General features: G+C 43.3%; 1 protein-coding gene across 1 annotated transcript in view; it reads left to right on the top strand.

The window, feature by feature from the left end:
- Window positions 1-1,527: 1,527 nt before the first annotated feature.
- The window catches only part of LYPD1 (LY6/PLAUR domain containing 1), a 161,514-nt gene continuing 135,556 nt past the window's right edge, over window positions 1,528-27,485 (top strand). Inside the window, exons 1-2 of the mRNA XM_085647332.1 lie at window positions 1,528-1,746; window positions 2,878-3,015. Coding sequence (XP_085503458.1) covers window positions 1,695-1,746; window positions 2,878-3,015 — 190 coding nt within the window. The 5' untranslated portion in view covers window positions 1,528-1,694. The remainder of the gene's footprint in view (window positions 1,747-2,877; window positions 3,016-27,485) is intronic.

The following is a 27,485-nucleotide window of genomic DNA, read 5'->3' on the forward strand; positions in this document are numbered from 1 at the left end:
TTTACGAATCGTACGGTAATGGTGTACCCGTGCGATTCGTAATTCCTTGTTTGTAAATTTTGACGACCGGGTACGCGTCGGACGGAGAATATGCTCCGTCCGACGGTTCGTACCCGGTTTTTACCGGATCGTGATAGGCACCTTATTCTTTTAAACTGTATTTGCACTGTTTTTAGTTTTGGCATCAGGGTAACATTAATTAAAGTCGGTCAGTATCCTGTTAGTCAATTTTAACATCACTTGTTTTCTCACATTATCACACCACAAGCACAGCAACCATCACCCTTCTCAATAGTCTTATGAGCTCCTCATTTTTTGATATCGCACTGACAAAACTTTTTTCAAAACTCCCTTCTACTTTTGAGAAGTCTGCAGCCTCTTGATCCAATAAGGGCACGCAGTGGAGTGGATATCCCAAATGATGAAGCAAGCCACCTCGGTGGGTGATGGGATTCCGTTGTTTTCCTGAAAACTTTTTCATTCTACATTTGTATTTTCTAGCTGATTTAGATATGTGCTTTAGAGACCATAGTTTTCTTCTTTTTGTATGACAACTCCTGATGAGAACAGAGAAATTAAGCACTGCGATAGACAGGGCTTACAAGTGAGAGGTGGGGAAAAGCTGGGACAGAGGGAGAAAGTGAGAGACCAAACGTGGGAAAGGGAAGAGACGACCAGTGGAAGATAAGAGCGGGAGATAACACAAACAGATCAGTGTTTGAAAGTGAAAAGTGATAATGAAGTGTGTGTGTGGAAGAAGAGAAAGGGGGAGAGAGAAAGGGTAGGTATGAAATAAGAGGCAGAATGAGGAAGACAGGCGAGTGAGGGCAGATGTTAACCCTGTCACTGTGAGAAACTGAAGATGTGGCTCCACCCCTTCAGTGCAGCTCCAGGGAGAGGGGGGGGGGGGGGTAACAAGGGCTCCTGCATCCCCTACAGCGCGAGGCCCCGTTAACTTACCTTGGGGGAGGGGCTTAGGTTTCGTCACCTCAGTGAGACAATGTTAGGGTGCTTTGAAGCAGTTCAGTTTACACAATGTGGAACATTCTCACTGGAAAATATTTCTTCACAATATTTTGGGAAATATGAGACAACTACATAGAGCAAGGGTGAAATAAGGGCATGAAATGCACCATGTTTACCTTTTGTGTAGTATTTCAGTGGAACTGAAAACAATGGATTTGGTGGTGTAGGGAAAATGTGATCCACTACTTACTGGTAATCTTCATTGTTGAATAAGCGTGCTTTAGTTTTTCTCCTTTTCCTTTATGAACTGTAACTTTCTTCCTGACGCTAAGATGCAGCATCTCGCTCTGAGGGAATGTGACTCGGTGACGGTGCGTGTCTCTTGAATTTCCCGCCTTCCATCCCGTGGATGGGTGCTCTGGGACGGGTTGTCAGCTCCTGGGTGCGGTGACACTTGGCTCGCTGTGTGCAGGTGCCCCTTGCCTTACCCTTCAGCCCCCCTCCCTGCGGGAGCCCCAGTCCCCGCCCCCTGGGAGTCACGTGCCAAGGGCCGGGGAGTGAGGGGAGGGGGGCTTCCAGGAGTTGAGAGCAGCAGGTCCTCCTCGCCTCACTTCGCTACAGTCCCGGGCGCGCGGCACACGGTGCCCGGGAGCACTGGCATGGAGCCGCTGCGCTGAACCCCCTTCCCTGCCGCTTCCCATGGTCTCCCCTGCTGCTGTCGCGGGAGGATGAGGCTCCTCCTCGTCTGCACAACTTTCTGGGCATCACTTCTGGCTACGGGTAAGAACTACATATCCCCCTCATGTCCCTAAAATCCAAGGCACTTCTGAGGAGCAGGTTGTCACTCAGCACGCACGATGCTCCTGGTCGTCTGCCCACTAGCATTAGTAATATTCCCAAAGGCAACCGGTGGCAACCAGCAGGGCTTCCGCAGACTGTCAGTACTGGCATGAGATCAATAGCCAAAGCACAGAACCGAGCGCAATATTCAAACATCTTTCCAGTCGGCGCGTTCCTTATATGTAGTGTAGATAATGGTTGCTTAAAAAACTCGCAAGCCTGCGGTAATATTACGCGCGGTAATACCGCGCAGAAAAAAGCGCATTAGGGAGCGGTAAATATTACGCGCAATGAACACAGAAATGTTAGAATTCCCCAGCCCCGGGGAGCAGAAACAGCTCGCTGAGAAGTCCCCGCCAGCTCTTCACGGTTTCTTAGCAGCCTGAAGTGTTTCAGTTTAACGTGCGTCTGCTAAGAGGCAGGCGCCTGCTTTGCATGATAGAGGGAAGGCTGGAGTATGCCTTACAGATGTAATTGTGCATGCCAAAATAGTAATTAAATCATCTGTAATTAGTAGTTAAGTAAACCCTGTTGGCTGGGATAAGGCAGCGCTGGAAAGCACCGAGGCTCGGAGATGCTTAAGCAGGCTGGTTAACCCATTACGCTAATGGCTTCTTGAACGATGCGCGCGTGCGGCAATTCCTTGTTTTATTATTGGCTGTCAGCTGTATGTGCGCGCGTGTTTAACCTGTGACCCGCTGTCTCAAATATTCGGGTCTAGAACACCGCCTCGCGCATTGACATGCCCTGGTCGTAAGCATGGTTCTAATGTCCGCGAGCTTCTATTACCTGCGCGATCCTGCAGCCTCGTGGGTAAATGAGATAAGTTACTCCGTGGGTGACCGTGCATTGCCCCGCAGTGCTTGTGATGTTGAGGAACCGCGAAGAAGAAACAATGCATCTTACAAACCCCCCCGTATATATAAAATTGAATCTAAGAGCAGTCCGAGTGTTTGGCTAGATGGAAACGGACTGTCCCAACAAAGGACAGTGTGATCTGCCCGTGTCAGAGGATGCCTAGGGGTCTGCTGAGGCGCGAGGACCTGAGCCGGGCTTTGTGTTTCTTTGCAGGCTGCGCTCTGCAGATCCAGTGCTACCAGTGCGAGGAGTTCCAGCTGAACAACGACTGCTCGTCCCCCGAGTTCATCGTGAACTGCACGGTGAACGTGCAGGACATGTGCCAGAAGGAAGTCATCGAGAACAGCCAGGGTGAGTGCCGGGTGGCCCCGCCGCCCCTCGTCTCCCCCTGCCCCTGTGACGCGATGAACTGGCGCGCTTTACCTGCCCTGCACCTGCTGCTTGGGGTCGTGTGCTGGGGTAGCCTTCCTCTGCCTGTCGTTACGCCACAGCGCGGCGTGTGTAGTCTGTCAGGCATTTCTGCGTGCGAAGGTCTGTTTCTGCCCTGGCATATATGGGCGCGAACTTGTGTGTGTTGCCGCAACAGTGTGTGCGGTGTTTTTATCATAGTTTTTCTGTCGTGTTATGCCCTTTCACTCTTATATGATAGATGAGTAGAGACATAGATGCAAATATTAATAACAAAAATACGTTGACAATAACATCTCTTTTGTGTTTGAGAGCTGGCCAGCGCAGTGCATGAAAAATGCAAATATCCGTAGGGAAATTCTCGCAACAGTTTTTTCGTAATTCCTGTGTGTGTCTTCTTGTGTGTGATGACGCTGTGGAGCAGAGTCACCAAGGTATTTATGAGTATGTTATTTAATACTCTGGTAGTAATCTTTTACATACTCCTGCAGGAGTCTCTGATTTGGCCCAAAAACATCTTATGCGGGAACATTCAAGAACTATTCATACACATTTAGAACAAATAGAAATGACTTTGGCCTCGTTGCGCTTTTACGAATATAATAGTGCTGTATGTTTGGGGGTTGGTTCACCAAGGCACGTAAGAGTACGCCAAAGAGTGTTACTGTCGGACTACTTGCCATACTCATAAGTTCTTTGTGCTTCGACCTTTAAGCATTGTCCTATGTGAGTGTTTTGTATCTGTCTCTGTAACTTGGTGCCTGTGGTGTATTTGAGGAACACTGTGTCTGGTGTGCTATTTTCTCTGTGTGCATGACTGATTATGTGCACGCGTTTGCCCCTGTTTGTATCAGGATCTGCATGTGTGTGCTGGTTTGTTTCTCCCTTGGCATGTCTCATTAAGTTTAAGCCCGACTGGGTGCGCCTGGCTCAGTGCGTTTGTTTCTGCACCTGTGTGTAGTTGTTGAGTGTGTGCATGCCTCTGAGTATTTGCTTGACTGTGATGGCGCACTCTGGTCTGTGGGTGTGTGTGTGAGCGAGAGGCACTGTGTGTGTCTATTTGATTTTGTTGTTGGGTCAACACTACTTACCAGTGTCTCAGCTTTTCACGCTCTAGTTGTTCGACATGTTAGCATGCAATGGAATTTAGAGGAATGTCAGGGTGTCCACCTGTTACATACGGACAGTTTTTTCGAAATTATTAAGAAATGCGGAGTTATCCAAACTCCTTGTGCATGCAGGTGCTATTTGGAATATCGATTCTGCTCTGGAAGTGACTACCAGAGATGAGTCCCAGCAGATGAGCCCTATTTTTAGGAGAGGTTTGAGGACTCCCACCCATTAGCAAAGTTGCTTTTTATATAGAAGAAACATATAGTGTCTGACGAGAGAGTCTGCCCTTTCCTTGGTATAGTGTCAAGCAAGGCGACCAAGGGTGCTTAAAGCAAGCATTGGAAACATCGATCCGCTGCCTTCCATACAATGGTGGTTTCATCCCCTAATATCCGAGATTGTTGATGAACGCAAGCTCCACCTGGGGCTCTCTGAAAAAAAGCAATAATGCTGTACGGTAGCCAGCGTTTCATGGGCTCTAGTGCAAAAAAACAGAAATGGACCAACTGCATGCTGCTTGGATTTTAATGTACAGCAATAATGAGGGTTCAGTAGGTTTTTCAGGTATCGGGTCCCTGGTGCCACTGCACCTGCTACACCAATGAGCACTGCACCCTCACAATAATATGCAATTAGTACCAACTGAAGAATATTACATTTTCACCTTGTAGCCCCCACCTTCCATTCTCTATAACTACCTACATGCTTCTGTTCTTTAACCCTGACTGTTTTTCAAGGCAAATGGAGGTCTCTGAGGCATAGAATAGAGCTAAAAATAACACAATGAATACAAAATTAAATAATACGAACTGCCTTCAATATTGGAGCGCCACTAAAGGATGTGTGCTGTTTTTGAGCGATATTGGTCTTCACAAGTTCTGGAATAACTTTGATGACTGTGGCTGATAAATACATTTGTCTAGTAATACAATCCATTTATTGATAATTAGGAATGAAAGAAGACACCTGCAAAGCAAATGAGCGAGATATATACATTACCCAAATAATTTTATAGCAAAAGGATAGGTTCAAGATACATCCTGATAGCACAAACATTTGTTTTTCCTCTTCCGAAAACCAAAAAACTGCCACGTAATGTCAGAGATAATGATGATGAAATACGTTTAATGTACAGCTTAGTGGCATAGTTTTCCAGAACAACTCTTAATTATAATAGATGTCATATATCTCTCTGAACTAGCAGTACTCAAAATAAAAGTTGTTATCCTGACCCTTCACAATGGTATGTTACAAGATTGGTGGGCTCTTATGACATTAACACCCATGATTTTCAAGGTAGACTACTATCTTTGCATTGGACGCTATGTTCTTTAAACCCTCCTCCCAGCTTTACGCAGCAAAATACAACTCACTTTATTGACCTTAGAAATATTAATGATTGTGTCAACATTCTGGGATTGGAGCTTGTAATCCGCACGGCACACACACTTTCCGCAGAAGCCACTACTGTCTTGTGTCTTACCAGTTCAATTCTCAAGGCATTTGCCTCAATACTATTAACCTGCTTAAATCCTCGCGAGAATGTCTTTCTAATAATAAATATGCAAATTAACCTTGTTTGCTGTATATACCCAAGAATCCGGCTAATATACACCTTTAAGAGACAAAGAACGAAATATCAAATCTTCCTAGGTATTGTTCATGTCGCTCTGAAACGCTGCCAGGGACAGACAGGAATACTGAAGGTTAGCTCTTAATTTGATTTGTTTAATGCTGCCATTTTACCTCAGAGCAGGGAAATTTATTGGGGAAATTGGCTTCAAATACTGAGATCCACTTGCAGAAGAAATGCCTCAGGAAGCCATTTTCTTCATTTTGGCAGACAGACAACTTTTCCAAAGCAAGCCTTTACGGATGAAATTCTGTCTGCCCGCCCTCCAATTTTCTATCACTGTGGACAAATTGTGGGATAACTTGGACTCCACTGATGGAAACAAACTATACAATTTATTTGAATACAATCCACACACCTGGATATTAGGTGGCTTACACACACTACATTTTCATATAACATTATTAAATTGAGGTGCTCTGGTTACCTCGTCTCTCTGCCATCCCACTTATGAACTGCTAATTTAAATTTGAGGCATGGCTACTTGGAGTGGATAACGTTCACAATTTGTGTGTGTTGTTAAAGTAAATCAGCTGTCTAATCCGTTAATATCTAAGATTTAGTTGTGGCACAAAGGTCACACGCAAAAGTTACATGTTTACTTTTTTGGGTCTTCTCAGATTATTACCCATTAGTTGTTTGTAAAATCAGACCCCATTAGGCAATTCATTTTTTGGGGCACACAATAGTGAATTTGAAGCTCCATTAAACAGTTGGCTATCCTTCCTCAGAAACTGCATTCTCATGACATACCCTGAGTGCATATCCGACTGCTGGCATTCGTCAATTTTTGCGTTCATCAAGAAAATTGATTAAGATTTTGTGACGGCACACTTAGATTGAGCAAACGTACTTAGACAAGTAAATATTTGTGGGTGAACTACACTGTTAAAGACAAATTAATAGTTGTTATTTTTGAGATAGTTGATCTTTATTGAGGATATTTGATTTCCATCACAACGTTAATTATACACAGAAGAGCGCATTAGGTGGGTGTTATAGAGGTTTAAGAGCCACCAGAATTTAAGGTCCCTATTTTGAAGTTATTCGACTTTACACTATTTGAACCATGGGTGTCCAATATAAGTCTCGAAGTCCTGATTTCATGGCAGATTGACAGGATACCACATTATATGTCATTGAGTTCAATTCCAATCCTTTATTGTTATCTCATATGGGTACCATGTGCGATTGGCAAGGATCCGGTCCAATGTTGGATACTCCTGTCCTTAAACAGTTGAAAAGAGTTTGCATTTGGCATCCCTATGTAATTAAAAAATGTTTTTTTCATGGAAGTTTATTGTTCTTCATCAAAATGTGAATATTCTCTAGTCTTTAAATTCAAAAATTCACTGCGTCCACCATTTTCAGCACTCTTTTGAGGCCATTTTCTCCTGCATGTTGTACTCTTCTTAGATTTCAGAACATTGATCCCTGTTGTCATCTTTTTTTAAAAAGATAACTAAATTTTGTACATTTGCTGTGACCTGTGGGTTCCACAACACAAAATCATCTCCTGGAACATGGAATTAATAGTGCATTTATGCTTTGTCCTCCTGGGATTATGTTAGAGCCATGTGCTGCACATATTGTACATTTTACTCTCCATAGCACTTGTCTCCACTCACTACAGGTACCAAGCTCTGCTATAAGGCTTTGAGCTCGAATAAACGTGATTTTTATATGGCCGCAACATTCCAGCATGATAAAACACTGGTTAATATTGAGGATGAACAGTACCATTAGCTAATTTACCCAAATATCATGTAAAACCTGCTACATCCTGCAAGGTTGCACATCATCTTACTACTGCCACTCCAGAAATCTATGTGTAATTCAATTATCACTGATTCAAATTTGTGTGGGGCTCACTCAGTTTTTCATCCTTCTGAGGTCACTCATGCGGACAGCACATCGTTGAACTGGGTCATGATATCACAAGTATCTGTACGTCAAGACAATTGAGTTTGCGTTTACGCCACATCAATGCTGCTATTGTTGTGCTCTCATAAGTGGATAAGTTAGCTTGACTAGACCGGATCATTTGTACCCTGACAACCAAATATAAAGATATGTTAGCACCAGGATAGTGCCAGCCTTTGAGGATTTAAACCTAAAGACATGCTTAGCGTGCCCAATTAAACCACAAGTTGAGTAGCAAATAGCGCACATTCGTATCACGGCAAAGTGTGTGAGGGTGATGCTCTTTTAACGACTTGAAATCCCTGAGCCACAATTTTATTGCCATCAGGCTTTTAGTCTTACATTTTAATAGTTGTCTCCCCACCACCCAGAGACATACTTGACACCACTGCCATTTGAACAATATAAGAATTTTAAACTTAATTTAGAAAGTTAACAAAAGACAACAAATGAAGTGACTCGCAGAATGTCCAAGAGCAACTCATTTGCTACCCTGTTCATGATGAGCATGCAAATTACTGCAAATATCACCATGTTATACATTCGATGACCGCAGACTTTTCTTTCAAGGCCCCATGAGGTCCTGAGACATACTATGTAAGGTAAATGTGCACCCAATAAATAAATCTAAATAAAACAAACTTTGCAAAGCTGTAGTCCCCCTGAAAATGCACGGGGGAAGCTTTTCTTCTCTGGCAAACCCTTGGACACCCCTAGTTATTCCATTAAGAAATAGGTGTCTGCGCAACAACGACTATTAAAACATCCTTCAACATTTAGATAATCTATTACACATTTTGCAGCCTCTCGAAATGGTGTGTGGTGGAGTATCTTTGCCAGGTTCTGTCCCTCTCTGATTTGTGATGTGTGGCTCACATGTGTGAAATTCTTGAAGATGGGCGTCCCAGTCTCTTGCCCCAGGCAGTTTCTTATCTGGGCCTGGAAGCTGAAAAGTCTTCCTGGATTGATTTCCGGTTTATAAAAGACTGGAGTTTCAAAAGTTGAGCCGAGTCTGTAAGCATTTCTTTGCATTTGCTTGACACTGCAATCTTGTAATTAGAGTTTTTTTCCTCTTGACTAAATACAGTAAAAGAGGGTTATAATTTAATTTTTATAGACTAGCAAATTTTGGCGCTGGAGAAATATTGTGCTGTCGGGGCGCACCATGTGACAGATTTGCCCTGAAGCTTATTTACAAGTTAAGTGGTTTACGCTGATATAAAGTTCATGGTCGAAATGGGTAACATAATCGATCTATGCAGCCATCCCTTGCAATGTGCATTAATCTGTTTGTCTGTTTTGCAATAAAGGGGTGAGCTGATTTACGCGCCGTGCTATGTGTACACTACAGTCATCAGTATGTAAGCAAAGGCTGTTTGCCTTCCTACATATTTTGTGGGTGCTCGTTAAGTTGAGGGATGGCTGCTCTATATTGTGTGCAATTTAAATTTAATTTCAGTCGAGGGCTTTTCATGGCGGATGTACTTACTACAAGTGAGTGAACCATCTTTAATTGAATTGTGAGAGCCTGCTCCCACAGTGTTGCTAAGCAGTGGGGTAACACAGGCCCCCTGTGGTGCAGGGTTCCCCGCAGCCCCCTGATGTGCAGGGAGTCCCCAAACCCTTTAGGGGACCCTCAATCTTTCAAGGGATCCCTACTCAGCCCCCCGCAAATGAATATTTGTTGGATAGGAGATGATTGGGGGCCTCACACCACATTCTGAGATGCCCCCCACCCCCACTGTTCGTAAGGCCACTCTTGCTAAGGCAAATCGATCTTGCCCAATGGCTGCAGAGCACACAATGGTATAGGCAGGGACACTGGATTTATGCGGCAGGAGAGGGTCAAATTATGTGTCAGGGTCCAGTAAACAATGCAGCGAGAAAAGACAAATTATGCTGCGTAATGCAGCACATTTTGTATTAGAATTACTTCGTCATTTTGTACTCTTTAAACTTGGAAGCACTGTCTGTGCATTGGGTGCACCCCATTAGTACCAATGTAACACCCAGAGATAGTAATAAGCAGAGACTTGGCAAAAGGCCATCTACTGCTCGGTAACACGTGCCACTGTGTTTTTATTAACTTTTGAACCGTGTGAACCAGAAACTATTATTGTTTCTAAAAATCGACAGATTATGCAGCAGAGGATGGATTATGTGGTAAATGTGGCAAATCTATAATTATGCGAAAATCGACGCACAGTAGTCTAATTCCAGAGGCCTTGGGTATAGGGTAATGGTTGGTGTCAAAATGAAATCTTTGAGCGATGAAAGTTTCCGTTCACCTACCTGACTGTCACACCAGAGGCAGTAGGTTCGCTAATACCCTCACACTGCCCTACAATTTGCACCATACTCGATCTTAAATGACAAGAGATTTGTGATCCATAAAAATACCATTTCCTAGATTTTCACAAACAAATCAGATTACCGCTGTGGCTCCTGGACTTGTGCACACCTGCCCATCGAACCCCTTATGCCCTGCTTATGCTAACAGGAAGCCTCACTAGTCTGGTGTCCCTTACTCAGACAGGGCAAACTTGCATAGTCAAAACGTGCTGTTCAAATGACAGTGTTTGCTCCAGGTGCAACAACAGAACGCGATAGAGACAGAGACAGCTGAAACTATATTGTACAGTTCACAAGAAATCGTTTACAAGTTGTGCATCTACTTTAAGTATGGAAGATGAAACATTTTTACAAAATGTAAAGAAAAAAAGAGGCGTACGCCCTTTTGTGCACTCCACTGCATGCCGTTCCATTGTCTATGCGACACAACAAGACACAAAGCCAAAGGATCACTCCACATAACTGCCAGTTGTGTGGCAGCCCCTCACAACAATTCCCATGCAGTGCACATACATCGGTGTGCTGTTTCATTTTTAAATACCTCCGGATGCACTAGGGACTGGGCTGCAAAGATCTACCGCAACGTTCGGGTGTGTTTAGGTCTCGCCTGACCCAGCGCATGCGCTGGTCTGGCGAGACTTATTGAGAGGGCTCTAAAAAGTGCTACCAGGCCAGCCTGGAGCTACAGTGCATGTGCGCGGGTGCGCGCGCCGCGCTTGACCGCGATTACTTTCACTTTCGCGGCCTCTTTAATGTTTGATGTGATCGCGAAAACTTTCGCTTTGCATAGCCAATAGGTCTCGCTTTTGGGACCTTATAAGTATTTAGTTATGCAACTGTTGCATGGCTAAACACTTATAAGGTCCCAAAGGCGAGACCTATTGGCTATGCCAATGCTTGTTTATGAATGCAACTGGGCAGACATCTCTTTTAGGCATATTATATGATGGAGATTTGCAATAGCTTCCAGAATTATTTTCATGTTATCAGCGTCAGCTCTTTCATGAACTTTTGATTAACATGTTACAAAAGTAGCGCGGGTGCGCGCGCCGCGCTTGACCGCGATTACTTTCACTTTCGCGGCCTCTTTAATGTTTGATGTGATCGCGAAAACTTTCGCTTTGCATAGCCAATAGGTCTCGCTTTTGGGACCTGATAAGTATTTAGTTATGCAACTGTTGCATGGCTAAACACTTATAAGGTCCCAAAGGCGAGACCTATTGGCTATGCCAATGCTTGTTTATGAATGCAACTGGGCAGACATCTCTTTTAGGCATATTATATGATGGAGATTTGCAATAGCTTCCAGAATTATTTTCATGTTATCAGCGTCAGCTCTTTCATGAACTTTTGATTAACATGTTACAAAAGTATATTACAAATCAATTTAGCAGACTTTAAAAGCAGCCTAAACATACTATGTGGATGTGACATTTTTTTTCCATCATCAAACAACTTTATTTCGGCTAGGAGAAGGAAAAAAGTACTATAGAGCAAACATAAAAAAATGCATAATGGATAAAAGATAAACAGTTCATCGCAGTACATATCAGTAGTGAAAAATATACATAATACAAGTACACAGTTCGTTACAATACCAATAGATTGAAATAAGTTAGGGTCATATTGCATCTTTGTACACTAAAGCACAAATAATACCTCCACGCACTGCTGGACATCACGGTTGGCGTAGCGGACCCTTTTAGAGCTCATTTTTAGGTTCTTTCTCAGGTTTTTGCCTCTCTGGAATATGTTTTAGCAGGGGGGTGCTCTAATGTGTTCTATCGGAAACAGATGCAAAATGTGCTTAACTCATTTTAAATTATTTGCCTTTTAATGAATTGTATATTTGTCCGATTTTTTTTTTAAAAATATGAAAACCGGTGAAACGTTTATTTTTGAAAAAAAAAGTTTGTTAAAAGAGCCCTTCAGTAAGCACGTGATCGCTATGTATATGTTGCTATACTATTTCAAAACCAGGTAATGCCTAACTGTCAGGTGCCTACCCATGAGGAAAGTAACATTGCCATTGACACCGTCTTTAAGTCATAAAACAAATCTCATTATCAAATCAACCATATAATTGAAACAAATATACAATCTGCATAATTTTAGGGATTTCAATTTGAATGTTATAGAATATGGTAATTCTTCCTATTGTGATACCAACTTAACGTGAATATAGTTTCCAGTATATTTCTGGGCAATGCACTATTCGTCTTTGCCAGTGTTTTTTTAGGATTTTTGGGGGATGCAAAGCATATTTAATAATGGTGGGAGATGAATCCTGGAGGAGGTAGATAAAATGCCTGAATTAGAGTTTGGTGGTATAGGAAACGAAGACTTAAAGTATTGGAGGGAGGGGTCTTACTCTTACATTAACTGTGGTTAGGTTAAAACAGTCTAGCTGCTAGAAGTATACAGGTTTCTGTGAGAAACACTTAGCTTACCCTTGGTAGCTGACCTTCCCCATAGAGAAAAATGCACCGGGTTCTTGAACAGCAATGCAAAAACAACATTAGGGTCAATGAATAAATAAGTTCACATTCTAAAAGCAATTTACTTAAACTAGTGAAAATTAATTAAAAATACAAACTTTGGTACTCTTTCCCATTCTTGCACTTTAAGTTGGAGGGGTGACATTTCTGTGGAAGTGAAATTCTATCCGTAGTCAAGATTGGATTCTTCAGACTGGCAGGGCTGCTTGGAGTCTGATTTCTTGTTTTTACAGTCTTGCTGGAGCCTCAAATCTAGAAGCAAAAACCCAAGTGTGGGCCTAACCAACGAATTATGCCCACCGAGGTGGCATCTTCATCGGGTAGACTTGGCACCTTGCTCAGATCATTCAGAAATGCAAATGCTCTTCAACCTCTCCTTTCAAATTCCAAATTTTTTCATATGTCCAGGCAGGGCTCAAGTAAAGAAAATCCATTCTACACTTCTCAGGAGCATAAACATAGAGTTACCACTTGTCTTGTTGGTTAACTTTCAGACAGGTTTCAGGTGTCTCCATTCCTTGGATTCTCCCACACTTTCCACCTCAGGAAAAAAGTCACACAACACACCAACACCTTGCAGTCTGAACTGAGAGATTAAGAAGCTACATTTCCTGGACTTCAGAGTATCTTTCCAACCTGCAGAGATTCCAGATGAAGCTGGAGTCTGAACTTCTTATTCCTTCCCTAGGCAGACAGGGATTATTCCAAGCAGGGCATCTCTTTCTTCTGCACCCCAAACAGTCCTCTGCCTGAAGAGTGCTGCATCAGATATTACAAGGTGAACGAAACGGTGACTGACAAATCTCCCTAAGTGGGTGAAGATTTGATGTAGCAGATTTTGGTCCAGCATTTCTGGCCTCACAAAGAGGTTTTTGGTCATCACCTCTACGGGGTCCTTAAACTCTTACTTACTTGCTAGCTTGGTCCTCCAATAGATCTTTGTGAGCCACACAGAGGGGGAAGAGAGTTAGCATTTCTAGTCAGATCACTTCCATTATAATTTGCAGTGCAACCAATTTGGCTACACAATGAGGACCAGGAAACATTAGCCAAGTTCAAGGGTGTTTATCACAACTTAGTAATCAAATGTATGTAAGTCATTCTTAAGACCATACTCTATAAGTATAAGATTACAACAGGGAGGCCAAGCCTCCTGAAGAAATTTAGACGCATAAGAATCATAAAGAAATGCAGCTCAGTTGCTGCAATGCAGAACAATAACATTAACATCTGAAGTTCAGAAAACAATCTTAGTAGGTCCTTACTATACATTAGCAATCTAAGTCTTCCAAACACAGTCCAAGGCACATAAATGCTAAGAGGTCAGAGATCAAACTGCTCTATAGAAAACGATAAGGATAAGGCACAAGAGTATGAGCGACAACATTATAGAAGCTCGGTCTAGAGTCTTCAGTAAGTCGCAAATAAGTGTCAGTCTAGACCACTCTTAAGAAAAAGTAACAAGACATTGGTGAACTTCTCTGCATTCACTCAAGGGGCAGTAGGGATTTTAGGATATAGTTCAGGTAGGAGTTAAAGGAAGGTTCTGCATGAAGTCTGCAGAAAAGGGACCCAGCAAAGAAAGTACAGCAGTCTACAAGGAAAGTCCGAAGCCATCTGCGCACATCAGCCAGGGCAAACGATAAGTTATAATCAATACAGTCCATCGGCAACTCCCCTTTCGTTGCATCATCAATAGGAGTCCATTGTATTTGTTTCAATATCCCTACGGATTTACATAATGCAGACTGTAACATCCACGTAAAGTCACTCACTAGACATGAGGACTGCATTGCCTTCACACACTCAGGACAAAACAGAATAGTCCTTTATTTGTCTGCAGGTTTCCCATGTGTGCATCATCAGGGTCCTTTCCCAAGCTATGTATCTATTGCTGTTGCAAGATATGTGCCTATTCTAAACTAGCAATGGACGAGAACGCTTGAAAGAAAGAAAAGTCAGCAGAATACAAGAGCGCAGTAGATTTTGAAATATACTACAAGCCTATAGAGTCAATGCCAACTTAAGATGGTGCACCTTTAATTTGTGTGTGCATGTTTAAACATTTATGAATATGATTTCTTTGGTACCTTTAGTTCACATTTTATTAGCATATGGTGAATAATCAATTTACACAATAGTAAGTATAACTAGAAATTATGCTTGAAGGTACATACATGTACCATTAATGCATACTTTGAATAATCTTTATTGTTCGATTTATTCTAAAATACTACACATATAAGGATCATTTAGAGCTAATAACGAGGTCTCTAGCAGTTACACAGACAATACAACACATGTTTAGGAATCATGAGTAATGGTTCAGCAGTGAAGCAAACAGGATGGTTTGAAATAAACTACACAATACTAATGTTTCTCTTTTTCACTATAGAACATATGTTATAATTGTAAATCCTTTTAGTTGAGATGAAGTGTATACATTTTGTTATTACACATGTATCTCTTTATTAATCAACATCAAAGGATTATATTCAATTTCTTTCTTTAAATGCATCTCTAATTTAGTGAAGACAGGTTTCCTAACTTAGACATCAAATACATTTCTTTCGACATTAGGAAACACTCTATATATTATAGAATAAAACTCTTTGAACACGTGCATGAATCATTATGACACATAGGACTCAAGTGCAAAGTGCACATTCATTTTGTAAGTCAGGTATCGATTGCGTTTAGATTTTAGTGATGGGTAAAAAGTGGGCAACTTTGCACTGCACCAGTTCAGCTTCTATTCATTACCCTTCCATCTGTTGCAGTACAGATATCATAGTTAATGTTCCATACGGTCACTCTATGGCAAAAGCAAGCTGACAATATTTTCTTCGTTAGTATTTCAAAATGGCAGAACTGAGCAAGGTCTAGTATTCACACTTTTTGCTCCAATTTCTCCCGAATCCCACCTCTCTTGGCCTCTCAAATACCAGAGGATTACCCCCAGGTCCATCTAGTCCTCACCCCATTATTACTAATGGGGTGAGGACTATCTCTCCCAGACAGAAAAAAAGGAAGGCTGGCACCCTTACCCGACCCCTTCCCACCGGGAGTACTTAACATAGAGTTACCCAGCATTCGTTCTGCACTTTTTTCTGTCTGCAAACAGAATGGGATGAGGAGTACCGTGTGCTGCCCATGCTGGGCCGGAGTGGCATGCTGACAAGTACACCATCTTTTTAGCTTGGTGGCAGTGACGGCTGACGAAGGCACGTCTCCCTGTTGGCCTTGGTTTGCAGGGAGTTGCATGTGACATGGACCGGCTCTAAGTGGCTGGTGAGGTTCTGGGGTCATGGTGTGCTGCATGTCCCCCAATTGCTGTGTTGGAAGGGGGACACACGTCTCTTGGTCCTATCAAGTGGGCGCTATTAACCCTTTCGCTGCGGCGGGAATTCCGCCGCAGCGCTGGGAGGGGTTTGGGGGCAGCGCGGTGGCGCGGTGCTCATGACGGAACCACTCCGTCATGAGCCGCGGTTGAGCTGTGCTCATGACGGAGTGGTTCCGTCATGACTCCGCCCACTGCGCTAATCGCCCGCACAGGCGGGGAATTAGCGCCGCGTGGGCGGCGCGGCCGCCAACAGCCGCAGCATGACGGAACCACTCCGTCATGAGCACACGGCGACCGTGGCTCATGACGGAGTGGTTCCGTCATGAGTGGGGAAGGGGTTAAGTATGTGACTGGGGAGAGCTTCCTGGTGTTTTGCCTGACTTTCTGTTTGGGGACAAGAATCTTCTGCCCAGGCCCACCGGAAGCTGAGTGCCCACCTGGGCTGTCAATGCAGCGCTCCTTTGCCCTATGGTTGTTTTGGACCCCAATTTATGCCAGAGCTGAGGGTAAATAAAACATATAGTTTTTTTCGGCAATGTGCGGCTTGTGGATATACTGTTTTGTTTTCTTGCAGGCTGAAAATTCCTGGTGCTGGGTGCTTCAGTTGAGACTATAGGGAAGCACTCACGAAAGAGGAAGCATGTTGCTGAGTCTTCTGCTTCCTCTCCATGTTCTTCATCCTCTTCCCATTTCTCCTCAATCTAAACTGCGAAGGGAGAGTGAGGGCTCTAGATTGAAGAGGTTCATTAGAGAGAATTTGCTGGAAAAGGGAGACCCTGGCAGACCTAAGGGTGCTGCACCTATGCAGTCATTACAGTCCTCATGGTCGGAGGAAGAAGGCCCTCTGGCCCTGATGAGCAGAAGGGCAAGAATATTGCCAAGGATATGTTTCCTGAATTGATTAGACATGTGAAGGTATGCATGGGGTTTCCAGATGATGAGGTACCTGAGACATCCTTTGGTTACCTCCTGCAAGTGTTTCAAAGTTCGGCACCTATTGATGTTTCAGTGCACCCCTACATTCATGAAGTTCTCAAGGGCGACTGGGAACATCCTGACAAAATCATGTTGCTACGCTTTATAGCCAAGTTGTACCACTTTCGTGATATGCAAAAGGATTTACCAGATTCTATCCTCATTGATTGTTTTGGGGCCAACTTAGTGGGGAGAACGTCCTTGGTGGAGGACGCTGTGATTAAAGATGCTATGGATAAGAAATTCGATGCCTCCCTCTGGAAGGTGTATTCTGGCTCACATCTGGCCCTTCGAGCATGGATCTATGCTATTACGTGGCCCAGTCTCTGATGATGGATATTAAGGCCCTGATAGGTCCATGGATGATTCTTCTGATTGCTCTGGACTGCTGGAACACATAGAGTGGCAGGTGGAATATCTTTCCGATGTGGCCTTTGATGTAGTGAGGGCTTCAGCTCTGTCAGGTGAAGTGTGTGTAACTGCTTGCTGGAATTTAGTTCTTAAGGATGGGCGGACTGATTCTGCCCAGAAAACATCCGCCCTCGAGCTGACTTTTCTAGGGTCTGTTTTGTTTGGGCAGAGCTGTAGAATAAGCTTCATAGATTGTTCAAGGAAAAAAACATTCATCCTCCCATTCCAGGTCACTCAATGTGGTGATTCTGCCTTTGTTCCAATGGTGGGAGAGGCATCATCAGTCTCTTCTTGCGGTGCACATTAGAGGGATAGACAATGAGGTGGCGGATGCCCTCATTCAGTTTTTCCCTCTTTCTCACGAGTTGTCTCTCATTGAGAGGCCTTTTTTCAGGTGTGGAGGAGGTTTGTTGTCCTTTCCCTGGACCTATTTGCTTCCAGGCTTAATGCACAGGTTGACAGGTTTTGTTCTCGCTCCCATCAGGATGGGGCCTGGGGGTTGGATGCTCTGACTGTTCATTTGCCTGACTGCCTGTTCTATGCCTTCCTGCCTATTACTCTCATTCCCAGGTTTCTGCCTCATCTGAAGTGAGAACCCAGAGTAGTGGTGATGGTGGTGCCGTTTTGACCCTGGCGGTCTTGGTTTTTCAGCCTCAAGCTTATGACAGTTCAGGGTCCATGGATGATTCCTTGCTCCCCCTCTCCTCTATGGTCTGTTCCATCTTTGGCTCTTCAGAGACCTTGGCTTTCAATCTGGAAGTTGAAAGGAGGGGGTTGCAGCACAGATGGACTCCTAGGCATTTAGCTGTGACTATCCAGCAGTCTTATCAGCCTTCTACTTTGAGGTCCTAGGACAGTCATTGGGGGATTTCCAGCATTGGTGTGGGTCTCTTCAGTTGTCTCCCCTGGAGTGTTCCTTAACATATGTACTGCTGTTTTTATGGGACGGTTTTGAGAATTGCTTAGCGGTGTCTACTTTGAGGGCCCAGTGGGCGGCCATCAATGTGTTTTGCTCCCCTTGGGGTAAAGTGGACAAAGTGGATGATCTGGTGGCACAGTTGTTGCGTGGCTTCTCTCTTTCCCACCCTTTGGTGAAACCTCTGTTTCCGTTGTGGGATTTGCCCTGGTGTTGAATGCTCCGGTATCGGCTCCCTTCGAGCCTTTGGAGTTGGTGGACATTAAATTTTACACCTTCAAAGTATTTTTTTGGTGGCCATTGCTTCCAACAGGCAGATTGGTGAGTTGGGACCTCTGATGGCTAGGGAACTATTTTTTAATTTTACTGATGATGGGGTGGTGCTGAGGTTGGATCCCTCAATGTGCCCAAAGTGGCTTTTCAGTTTCATAAGTCTCAGGAAATTGTTTTGCCTGCCTTGGTGGTTGAATATGGGTCTGTGGAGGATATGGCTTTGTCTTTGTTGGACATGAAGAGCGTTTTTGTAGGTCTATTTGGAGCATACTAGGTCATTCGGACTAGGTGTTTCTTTTGGGGCTTCCTCATGGGGGGCATACGGCTTCCTAGTTGTCCATTAGTAGGTGGTTCAAGGAGTTGATTGAGTTGACTTATTCTCTGGCTGGGTCTAGGCACTCTACTAGGGGGACAGGGGCTTCCTGGGCTGAATTAAGGGGAGTGTCCATTTCTGAGGTCTGTTGGGTTACAACTTGGGCATCCTTCAATACCTTTGCCCTCCATTACCGTCTCCAGAATGTGTTGGGGAAGTGTTGCGGATGGTATGCTCCTGAATGTTTTTTTCTTTTTTGTGTTAATAAATCACTTTTGAGTGCTTCTGTATAGTGTTGTGTCCTTTGGTGATGTTCGTTTTTATATGAATGTTGAGATCTTGGCTTGGGTATTCTCCATTAGTTGTAAATGTGATGAGGACATTGTCCTTGGGGTAATGTCCTGTTACTTACCAGTAATCTTCATTACTCTTGGCCCTGTTGTCCTCGTCCCATTCATTACGCCCCTCCTCCCAACGGCTGGCCTTCATATGGGGGGCTTGGTAGTTCAGAACGAATGCTGGATAAGCACGTGTTGAATACCCCCAGTGGGAGGGCGTGGGGCACCAGCATTCCTTTTGTTCTTTTTTCTATCTGGGAGATAGTGTATATATCCATTAGTAATGAATGGGGCGAGGACAACAGGACCAGGAGTAAAGAAGATTACCGGTCAGTAATAGGACAATCCCTCCTCTTGTAGACTCATCAGCTATCTCCCATTTGGGGAGATGGACTCTTTGAAGTATGCAACATCCCTGTTCTTCAAAACAGTTAAGTTTATGAGCTTCCTTTGACAAATATCTTTCACCACAGAAGGGCAGTGATAAGCAGAGACACTTTTGTTGAGGGAGAGTTTTGGTCAGTGGTAGTTGGGACATCTATAGAGAGTAAATGAGATGGGGAAGAAAATAATCACTTGTATACCTCAGTGGTCTCTTATGAAGGAAAAGTCATTATCACAGAATTATGTATTTAAAGGCAAAACTTGTGACAACTTACAAGAGCTGCCTTTGAAACGCAAATCATAAACATTCATATTGATTAGCCATGTTTTGTTCTCCTTAAATAGCAGTGTGCTAGATGAATACGTTTCCTACTTATCTTCTAAGTAAACATGGAGAGAAGTATGTTTTCAGCAACTGTGCAAGTTTAAAGCATGCGTCCTGGATACAGCCTTTCTTATAACAGGGCTGTAATCGTATATTACCCTTTTTAAATGGAAGTTTATAAAAGCATCAGCTCGACTTTAAACACCCAGTCTTAGCTCGGAGTAATACAGGACTACTTCTTCGGCTTATGTTACAGATTTTGTTCTGAATATGAGTGAGCAAATATTTTTGCAGAATTTGACATTTAAGCCGCTTGTTCCATTTGTTTGCAATTTACAGCTGACATAAAATTGTTTAATATGCGAATTAAATAGCTATATTGGGGTCTATGTTTAAAGGAAATCCATAAACAATTATTTCTAGGTTGTTGTAACTGCATTGTTCTCAACTTGCTCTGTTAACGTTTTGCCATTTTACAACATTTCCTGCTAGTTGATGGTGTTGGTCGATGGCCCTCTAATGTAGGTTTGTATTTTTTCCTATACACTGCCTGAAAAAAGAGCTTAGCTGGGTTTTGGTGGTTAAGACATAGGGTATGCAATCCTTACCCCCACAGTTCTTACTCTTAGGATGTTACCAAGCATGTCTTTAACACACACGCCTTTTTCCGGTACTTGACCGCCCTGTACTTTGCCGCTCAGATATTTGTTTACATGGCATAATCAGTAAGTCATTTAAAAAAAAGGGTTTTAAGGGTTATAGGATGAGTAAGGGTTCAGGGTGGCAAGTGTTATGAGCCTTCAGTGACGGGTAAAGGTACAGAGCAGTACCGTATTTTTAGGGTTCAAAGATGGGTAAGGTGTTGGGGAGGTATGGATTGGAATGTTATTCTGACATTCAGGGACGGGTAAAGGTATGGGGTGGTAAGGGTTTTTAAAGATTCAGAGGTGACTAAGGGTATGGGGCAGTAAAGGTTTTACAGAGGTTTTTACATTTGAGGAACAGGTAAGAGTATGGGTTAAGAAAGGGTTTTGGGGATTTAGGGATGGTTAAGGATACAGGTCAGTAATGGCTTAACAGGTTTTTTTAGGGTTCATGGAAGAGTAAGGCTACAGGTTAGTTACAGTTTTACAGGGTTCAGAGATGGGGGATGGTCCGGGGTATTATAGGGCTGTAAGGAATGTAAGGGTTATTTCAGGTTTAGAGATGAGATGGGTACCGTTTAGTACGGGGTTTTTAGGGTTCAGGGATGGTAAAGGTATGAAGGAGTAAGGATTTTAATTGTATTTTAAGGTTTAGGAATGGGTAAGCATAGAGGTAGTAAGCGTTAATGTATAAATGTTTCAGAAAGAGAAAATATATACATATATCTTTAAAAAAAAGAGTGGGGTTCCCCCAATGGAAAATATATATGTATCTCTATATAGGTTAAATATAGATACATATATTTGCCTGGTGTTTCTACATATTGTAAAGGTCTTCGGGGCATATTATCAAGGACGGCGTTAAAATTATCGCCGGTTTAGCAGCAGAAAAATGCTGCTAAACCGGTGATAATGGGTTTGATAATATTCCCTGGAGAATTCCAATAGAAGCCCATGTTTACTCCAGAACATGGACTTGTATTGGAATTCTCAAGGGCATATTATCAAGCCCATTATCGCCGCTTTAGCGTCAGTTTTCTGCCGCTAAACCGGCGATAATTTTTAACGCCGTCCTTGATAATATGCCCCTTCATGTTGTAATGCCCACATGGAAAGTGATGCATATTATCTGATATTCAGAGAAAGGCATGTTAGAGATTCAAGTGTGTCGTGTTTTGTTTTAATTCTTAAAACGATGATGATGGCTCTTGCAAATAAATAGGTCAGTTGTCACTAAATATTCTCTTGAATTATGCATTCTGCAAAATTACCATTTTAGAGGAACAGAACAGGTTATTGCACTTTCTAAAGGAAAATATGTGGCAAACAATGTACAGATTATAGATCTTCAAAAGCTAGGTTTGACACTGAAAAATTGTAGGGAGATTTTGAGGGGCTCGAATGGTAATCACATATGTGGGTACAATGCTAAAGTAAAGGTTAAAACCACATGAAAGATCAAGTGGAACAAGAGCAGGGTATGAGAGAGGAGGAAATGTATCTGGCGGAGCAGGAGCATCGTCTCATTCTGTGAGATACTGTACCCTGCTTACACATCCCTACTCTCGCCTTCATTATGAAGGTATACAGGTGACAGGAGGCTGGCAGGGCGGCGACAGAAGACTCCATGTAGCTTGTGAGTATTGGCAGCTGATGGAGGCATCTGGCCCCTATGAGTCACAGCAAACTCCATGTTGTCTACTCATGTTGTTTCTTATCATTGCAGTAACTGGTTAGTTAGACAGCACCGTGTTAGTGGATAGTCACTAGCTTGTGATGCGGGTTTGAGTACGTACGAGTGTAATTGGCAATAGGGTTTCTGAGCCACTCCCTCACACCTATTACCTGCTTATTCGGAGAGAGTGAAAACAGTCCCTGGTGCAGCAAGAGCCAACCATTGAAGTGTCATGACAGTGTGGCTCTGTTGTTTATGAACATTGAGGCATATTTACAACCTTTTGGCATAGGGCAGTGCCATAAGCCTTCCTGCTGAGCTGACCTACGTGAAAAGAAAAGGGCAGAAATGCAGTGTATCTGCAAGATACCGCACATTCCTACCCTCGTCCCTAGCGCTGGCGCACAATTTGCTGCCATGCCCTAACGCAGGCACCCTTGCACCATGGTGCAAAGCTGTCTGCGTTGTGAGGATGCTTGTTTTCTTGCAGGAAGAGACACCTGGGGAGGCACAAGGTTTTGATGCATTCCCAGGATTATAAATCCTTGTAAATCTGGTGTGTCAAAATCCATGGCTGCTGCCTGGGAACACCCACGTCAACGCCCATGGAACGCCACTTTAAGGCAAATTAACGGAAAACAGCGCATATTTAAAAGGCCATGAAAAGTCATGCAGGGTGGCTTTGTGTGGCCTTGTATATATGACTCTGCATTGTGCCCCACCGGAACGTCAAAAGAAGTGATGCTCCGGTAGCGACTTGTGCAGCCCTGTGTCTGAGATTGTATTTAACCCCTGTTCTTGATGCCTGATTTTGACCTCTCAGGGTGCCCCTTCATTTTTTCAGGGTCACACAGTACAATGAAATTTAAGGGTAACACCACAATGTTCTATTGTAACAAATACATAAAATGTATCTACAAAAACATCCTTCAATATTGCATATTTTCTGTGCAACTATTATGCAAAGGGCCTCAAGCAGATGCATGTGTGAGAATCAGTTCTGTGTGGCTGTCCTGTCCGTTTCTTATTATGGGTTAAGAAATTACCTCAATGCTCAATTAACAAAGAACAGAGGCAACATGATTTGAAGAAATGAACACTCATGTATTGTCACTGTTTTACGCTTTTTAGGAATTAAAAAACCTTCATAACATATCTGGAAAGCTGCGTCCAATTCCCACGTGAAATTCTAGGAAGGTCTTGTGAGTTATGTCTTTTTTGTAAGCTCGTTTGAACAATGTGCAATCATAGGCAGGCTATTGTTGAGTGCACTTGAATGGCCATTCCTTTGAAAGGGTGGCACAATGTATTCCTCCTCCAGAGGTGGAGGAGCGTCGCCTCATTGCTCAAAAGGAAAAATAAAATGATAATAACGTATCCTATCAGTGGCTTTTGGGGCGGGGCTGGCCAGAACTGGGAGAATAGTGGTTTGAACTTTTTAAGTGCACACAACTGCTTGGACGGCCCGCTTGCGCAGGCCAAACAGTCATGCGCACTTTGCATCTTCCCACCAGGCTGTAAAGCACAGCCTGGTGAAGAACATGGCCAGCCTCCCATTCCCGCCTCATCGCCGAAAGACGGAACTCAGACCAATCACAAAATGTAGCGTTGTCATTGGCTAAGGGGAGCCTGGGAGCCCGGGTGCTTCCTGCTTCTTCCAGCTGCCAGACCGGAGACAGAAAGAAGAGGGTGGAGGAGAGGCGGCGGCTGGCCATTTCAGGTAAGTCTTTTTAAAAAAAGATTTTGTCCCCCATTACCCTCTCAGCCACACCACCCGGGTCCGGTAGCAAACACTACTGTCCTTCACAGGTAAACCTTTTTCTCCCTTTAAAAAACCTTTAACCTGCACCCACAGGAAGCTTGGGTACTTCATAAAAAAGTTCTTACTACAAACTAACTCACCTTTGACCCATGAAGAGTTTTGGATAAGAAAAACTTCAAGGCAACATTGTGCAGGGAGGACACACAAATTGATCTGTCTCTGCAAGTGAGACTTTATGAACGTCATAGGATGCAAATGTCCTCCAACATGAAGATAACCACATTCAGTTACTCAAAACGGCAATGCAAGAAATTACCCTTCGAGTTAGCTACAAGATTTCACCTAACAGTGAATGAGATTAGAAAAAAATATCTTAGCGTTTATGCAATCAGAAAGTAATTCATCTTCTGTGCCCTACGTTCATTTAATGGTAAAAGCTCCCGAAAAAAATGTTTCTACAGGGAAAAAATGTTTGACTGTCTCCAAAAACAGAAAAATGCATCAGGGTAAACAGTGTGTAAAAGAGCTTTGTTGATGAAAAAACAAACAAGGGTATTAGAATGCTCACAGTGGACATCCCTTATGGAGACTCTGGGAATTCCTATAAAATAAAAAATAAAAAGTCGTAGAGACGCGGGGTTTCCCACATAAAAGCTCTATTACTAATTTCAAGTAGTTTATCACTGATGTATGAGTCCTGTATTTTTACAATGGTTTCACATTCCAATTCCTCCGGTTTTTTTTTGCCATTGTGTCGAAATTTTTATATGATGTGGATTGGGGCAACACATTTTTTCCCCGTTCCATATTTGATTAGTTTTTTGGGCAATGGGAAGTTTACAAAACAGGGCTTGTTGCCCTCAAACATTGAGAAACAAGCGTTACATCAGAAGACTGTAAGCAGGGGCGGCTTCAGCGCTAGTGGCACCTGGTGCGACAATCTTTGTTGACACCTCCTTCTCCACGGATTCCCTCACAACCACCCTCCAACAGTGCCCCTCATTTCTCCATACCCCTCTCACACATGCATTCCATTTGTTTAATAACGCTACTCATACAGTGTAGGTTGTCAGAGCACTTCATTGACACTCACATTATACAGGAGCAGTGAATCATAGGTGTCAATAGGAAATTTTACAAAAAGACATATGAGGATTAGAAGGTTTATTAGACACGTCACCCATACTGGTAAGCAGTATTTTTTAAGAGTGTTTCTACTGGAGAAGCACAAACATGAGATTTAAAACCTACCACGGGGTTGGCGTTGGCTTTACTGACAAGAATGTATTTCTGCCCAAACAAACCCTTTTTAGCAACTTTAATATAACGAAAGATTGGGGAAAAACATACCTTTGTAACTTATACCATGCAGTTTGCAAGTAGCTCTTAGTACACTGTGCTATATCAGGATTGTGTATTATGAACCTCATGTAGCAAAAAGGATCTCTGTGACAAAAGCATTAACCCACTGAGCTATCCACATAAAATTCAGATCTGTGATCCACATGGTGCGGGTTCTTTGCAGCAGGAACATTAGCCCTCTGCACTACATTTGGATGAGTCAGAATTGCTGCTTGACAAAGCTCAATCCTTCTCCAGCAGGAACATGAATCACGAGTCATCTTGACATTTTTATTTCTGCCTGGAAACTGTCCAACACAGCAGGGGCTTTCAAACCCACAAGGCCTTTCTAAACACGGACCAGCGCCATGTGCTGCTTCACCAGTCATACCGCCCTAGAGCCGGCCCTGATCCAAAGCTATAAACAATTTCAGAAACATTTCAAACATGCTGGTAGCCCTGGCCGGAGAACAAGAAAACGTAAATTGGACCTAGAAAATCTTAAATGTGTTAGTACATCAAAGCAGCCATTGGTTTCCTAGGAGTAAACCTCTTAACCATAAAAGCTTGTTCCATAAACTTATTGACGCTAACTACATGGCTAGAAACAATTCCAGTCAGTGAAAGATGCTTAAAGCACATATAGAATTACAGATGGTTAATTGTTACTAACCGGGATATTTTTCACTGAGGGGTTCTTAGTGACATCAAACAGAGAACAAGAGCAAAGGTGTTGCCTTTGATGTCACTCATGAAAAACATTCCTTTCATTCACAGTTGCCCATTGATAATTTTACGTTTCATGTGGCCCCTCCATTACGTCATGACCTGCAACTATCAACGCTGCAGAAGTAGAGGAGTCATTGGAGAGCTATGCACAACATGGCCTTTCTCTGCATGCACCCCTTTCCCATATTTAACATGGTGGGCTGTCACCCAGCTGCTACCCTCCAACCATCATCCATCCTTTCCACAAGCCGGATTTTAAAAAAATGGTACCTGGCATCCTGCCACCTTCCACACCGTCCTCTGCATTGCTCTTCTGTCCTCTACCCACCTGCCCAAATTGTGAAAAACAGATGCCGTGCCACCCTCCTAACCCACCCTGTCTGCAATTCCATCCCTTCCCTGCCCAAATACATTACAAAATTAATCTATACCTCTTGCTATCCATCCCAACCATCCTCTCTACCATTCTTCTCACCTGGGGCCATATTATATGAAGTGCCACAGGAGTGCAATGGTCATGTGTGCCAGTTGTTAGTGCCCCCGGGGCATTTTGATATTACAGAAAGGTCACACAGATCCTTTACATGACCCTGTCTGTAATATGGATTGCACCAGCACAAATATGCACCAGCCGCATCACAAGGGGGTGTCCAATGCAGATGAGTTGATGCGGTTGCAATGGCAGAGAAAAGGTTCATTGGTTCTGCACCAGAAAAATAGCACAAAGTCAGTAAGCCCACTAAGGAAGCCCCATGGAAGTACGCCCTCTAGCCATCCCTCTGCAGGCAGGTTCAGTCACTCACTGCACACAACTGCAGGAGGGTCCCTACCCTTTTCAAACTGAGGCCCGGTCTCTGCCTGCACTGAAAGGCAGATCGGAATCTTCAAACAGCTGGTCTGACTTTCATCAATGTGCTGGTATGGGATGACCATACATAATAATGTAATTATCTACCGTTTTGTGAGCAATAGCGAGACCAAGTTCTGCTTCGTTAGTGTGAAATTAAAAGACATAGGGATCCTTTCCAAAGGCATTAAACACAGCTTCAGTATCATTTGCCATTTTGAAATCCCACTGGATCTCACGCACTAGGCATATGTTTTGTATTGCATGCCTGTAAGGATGTCCGAATGACAAACTTAAAAAAATTCACAATCATTTGGGAAATAAAAAATATGGTGGTACTGTGCAAGCAGTTTGGATAGCAGTGATTTATTCCAGGAAAATGGTGAAGCCAAAGTTTCAAATTACCATAGTCTACGCCCCATGATTGGAGATACATTTTCTAATTTCTTATTTCGGTCTGATACTCTCCCCTCGGTGGCCTCAAGCCGAATTTCATGGCAGTCGAGAAGTTCGGCCAGAGTGTCCGAACTCCTGGCCACGGTATCAAACCAGCCATCAAAGGCCCTGAGCCTGCTCTGAGTTTGGTCATGATCACGTCTGTGCCAGTCGGCTGGTCCG

This window comes from Triturus cristatus, chromosome 3_2, assembly GCF_964204655.1.
Source record: "Triturus cristatus chromosome 3_2, aTriCri1.1, whole genome shotgun sequence".
Classification (NCBI taxonomy): Eukaryota; Metazoa; Chordata; class Amphibia; order Caudata; family Salamandridae; genus Triturus; species Triturus cristatus.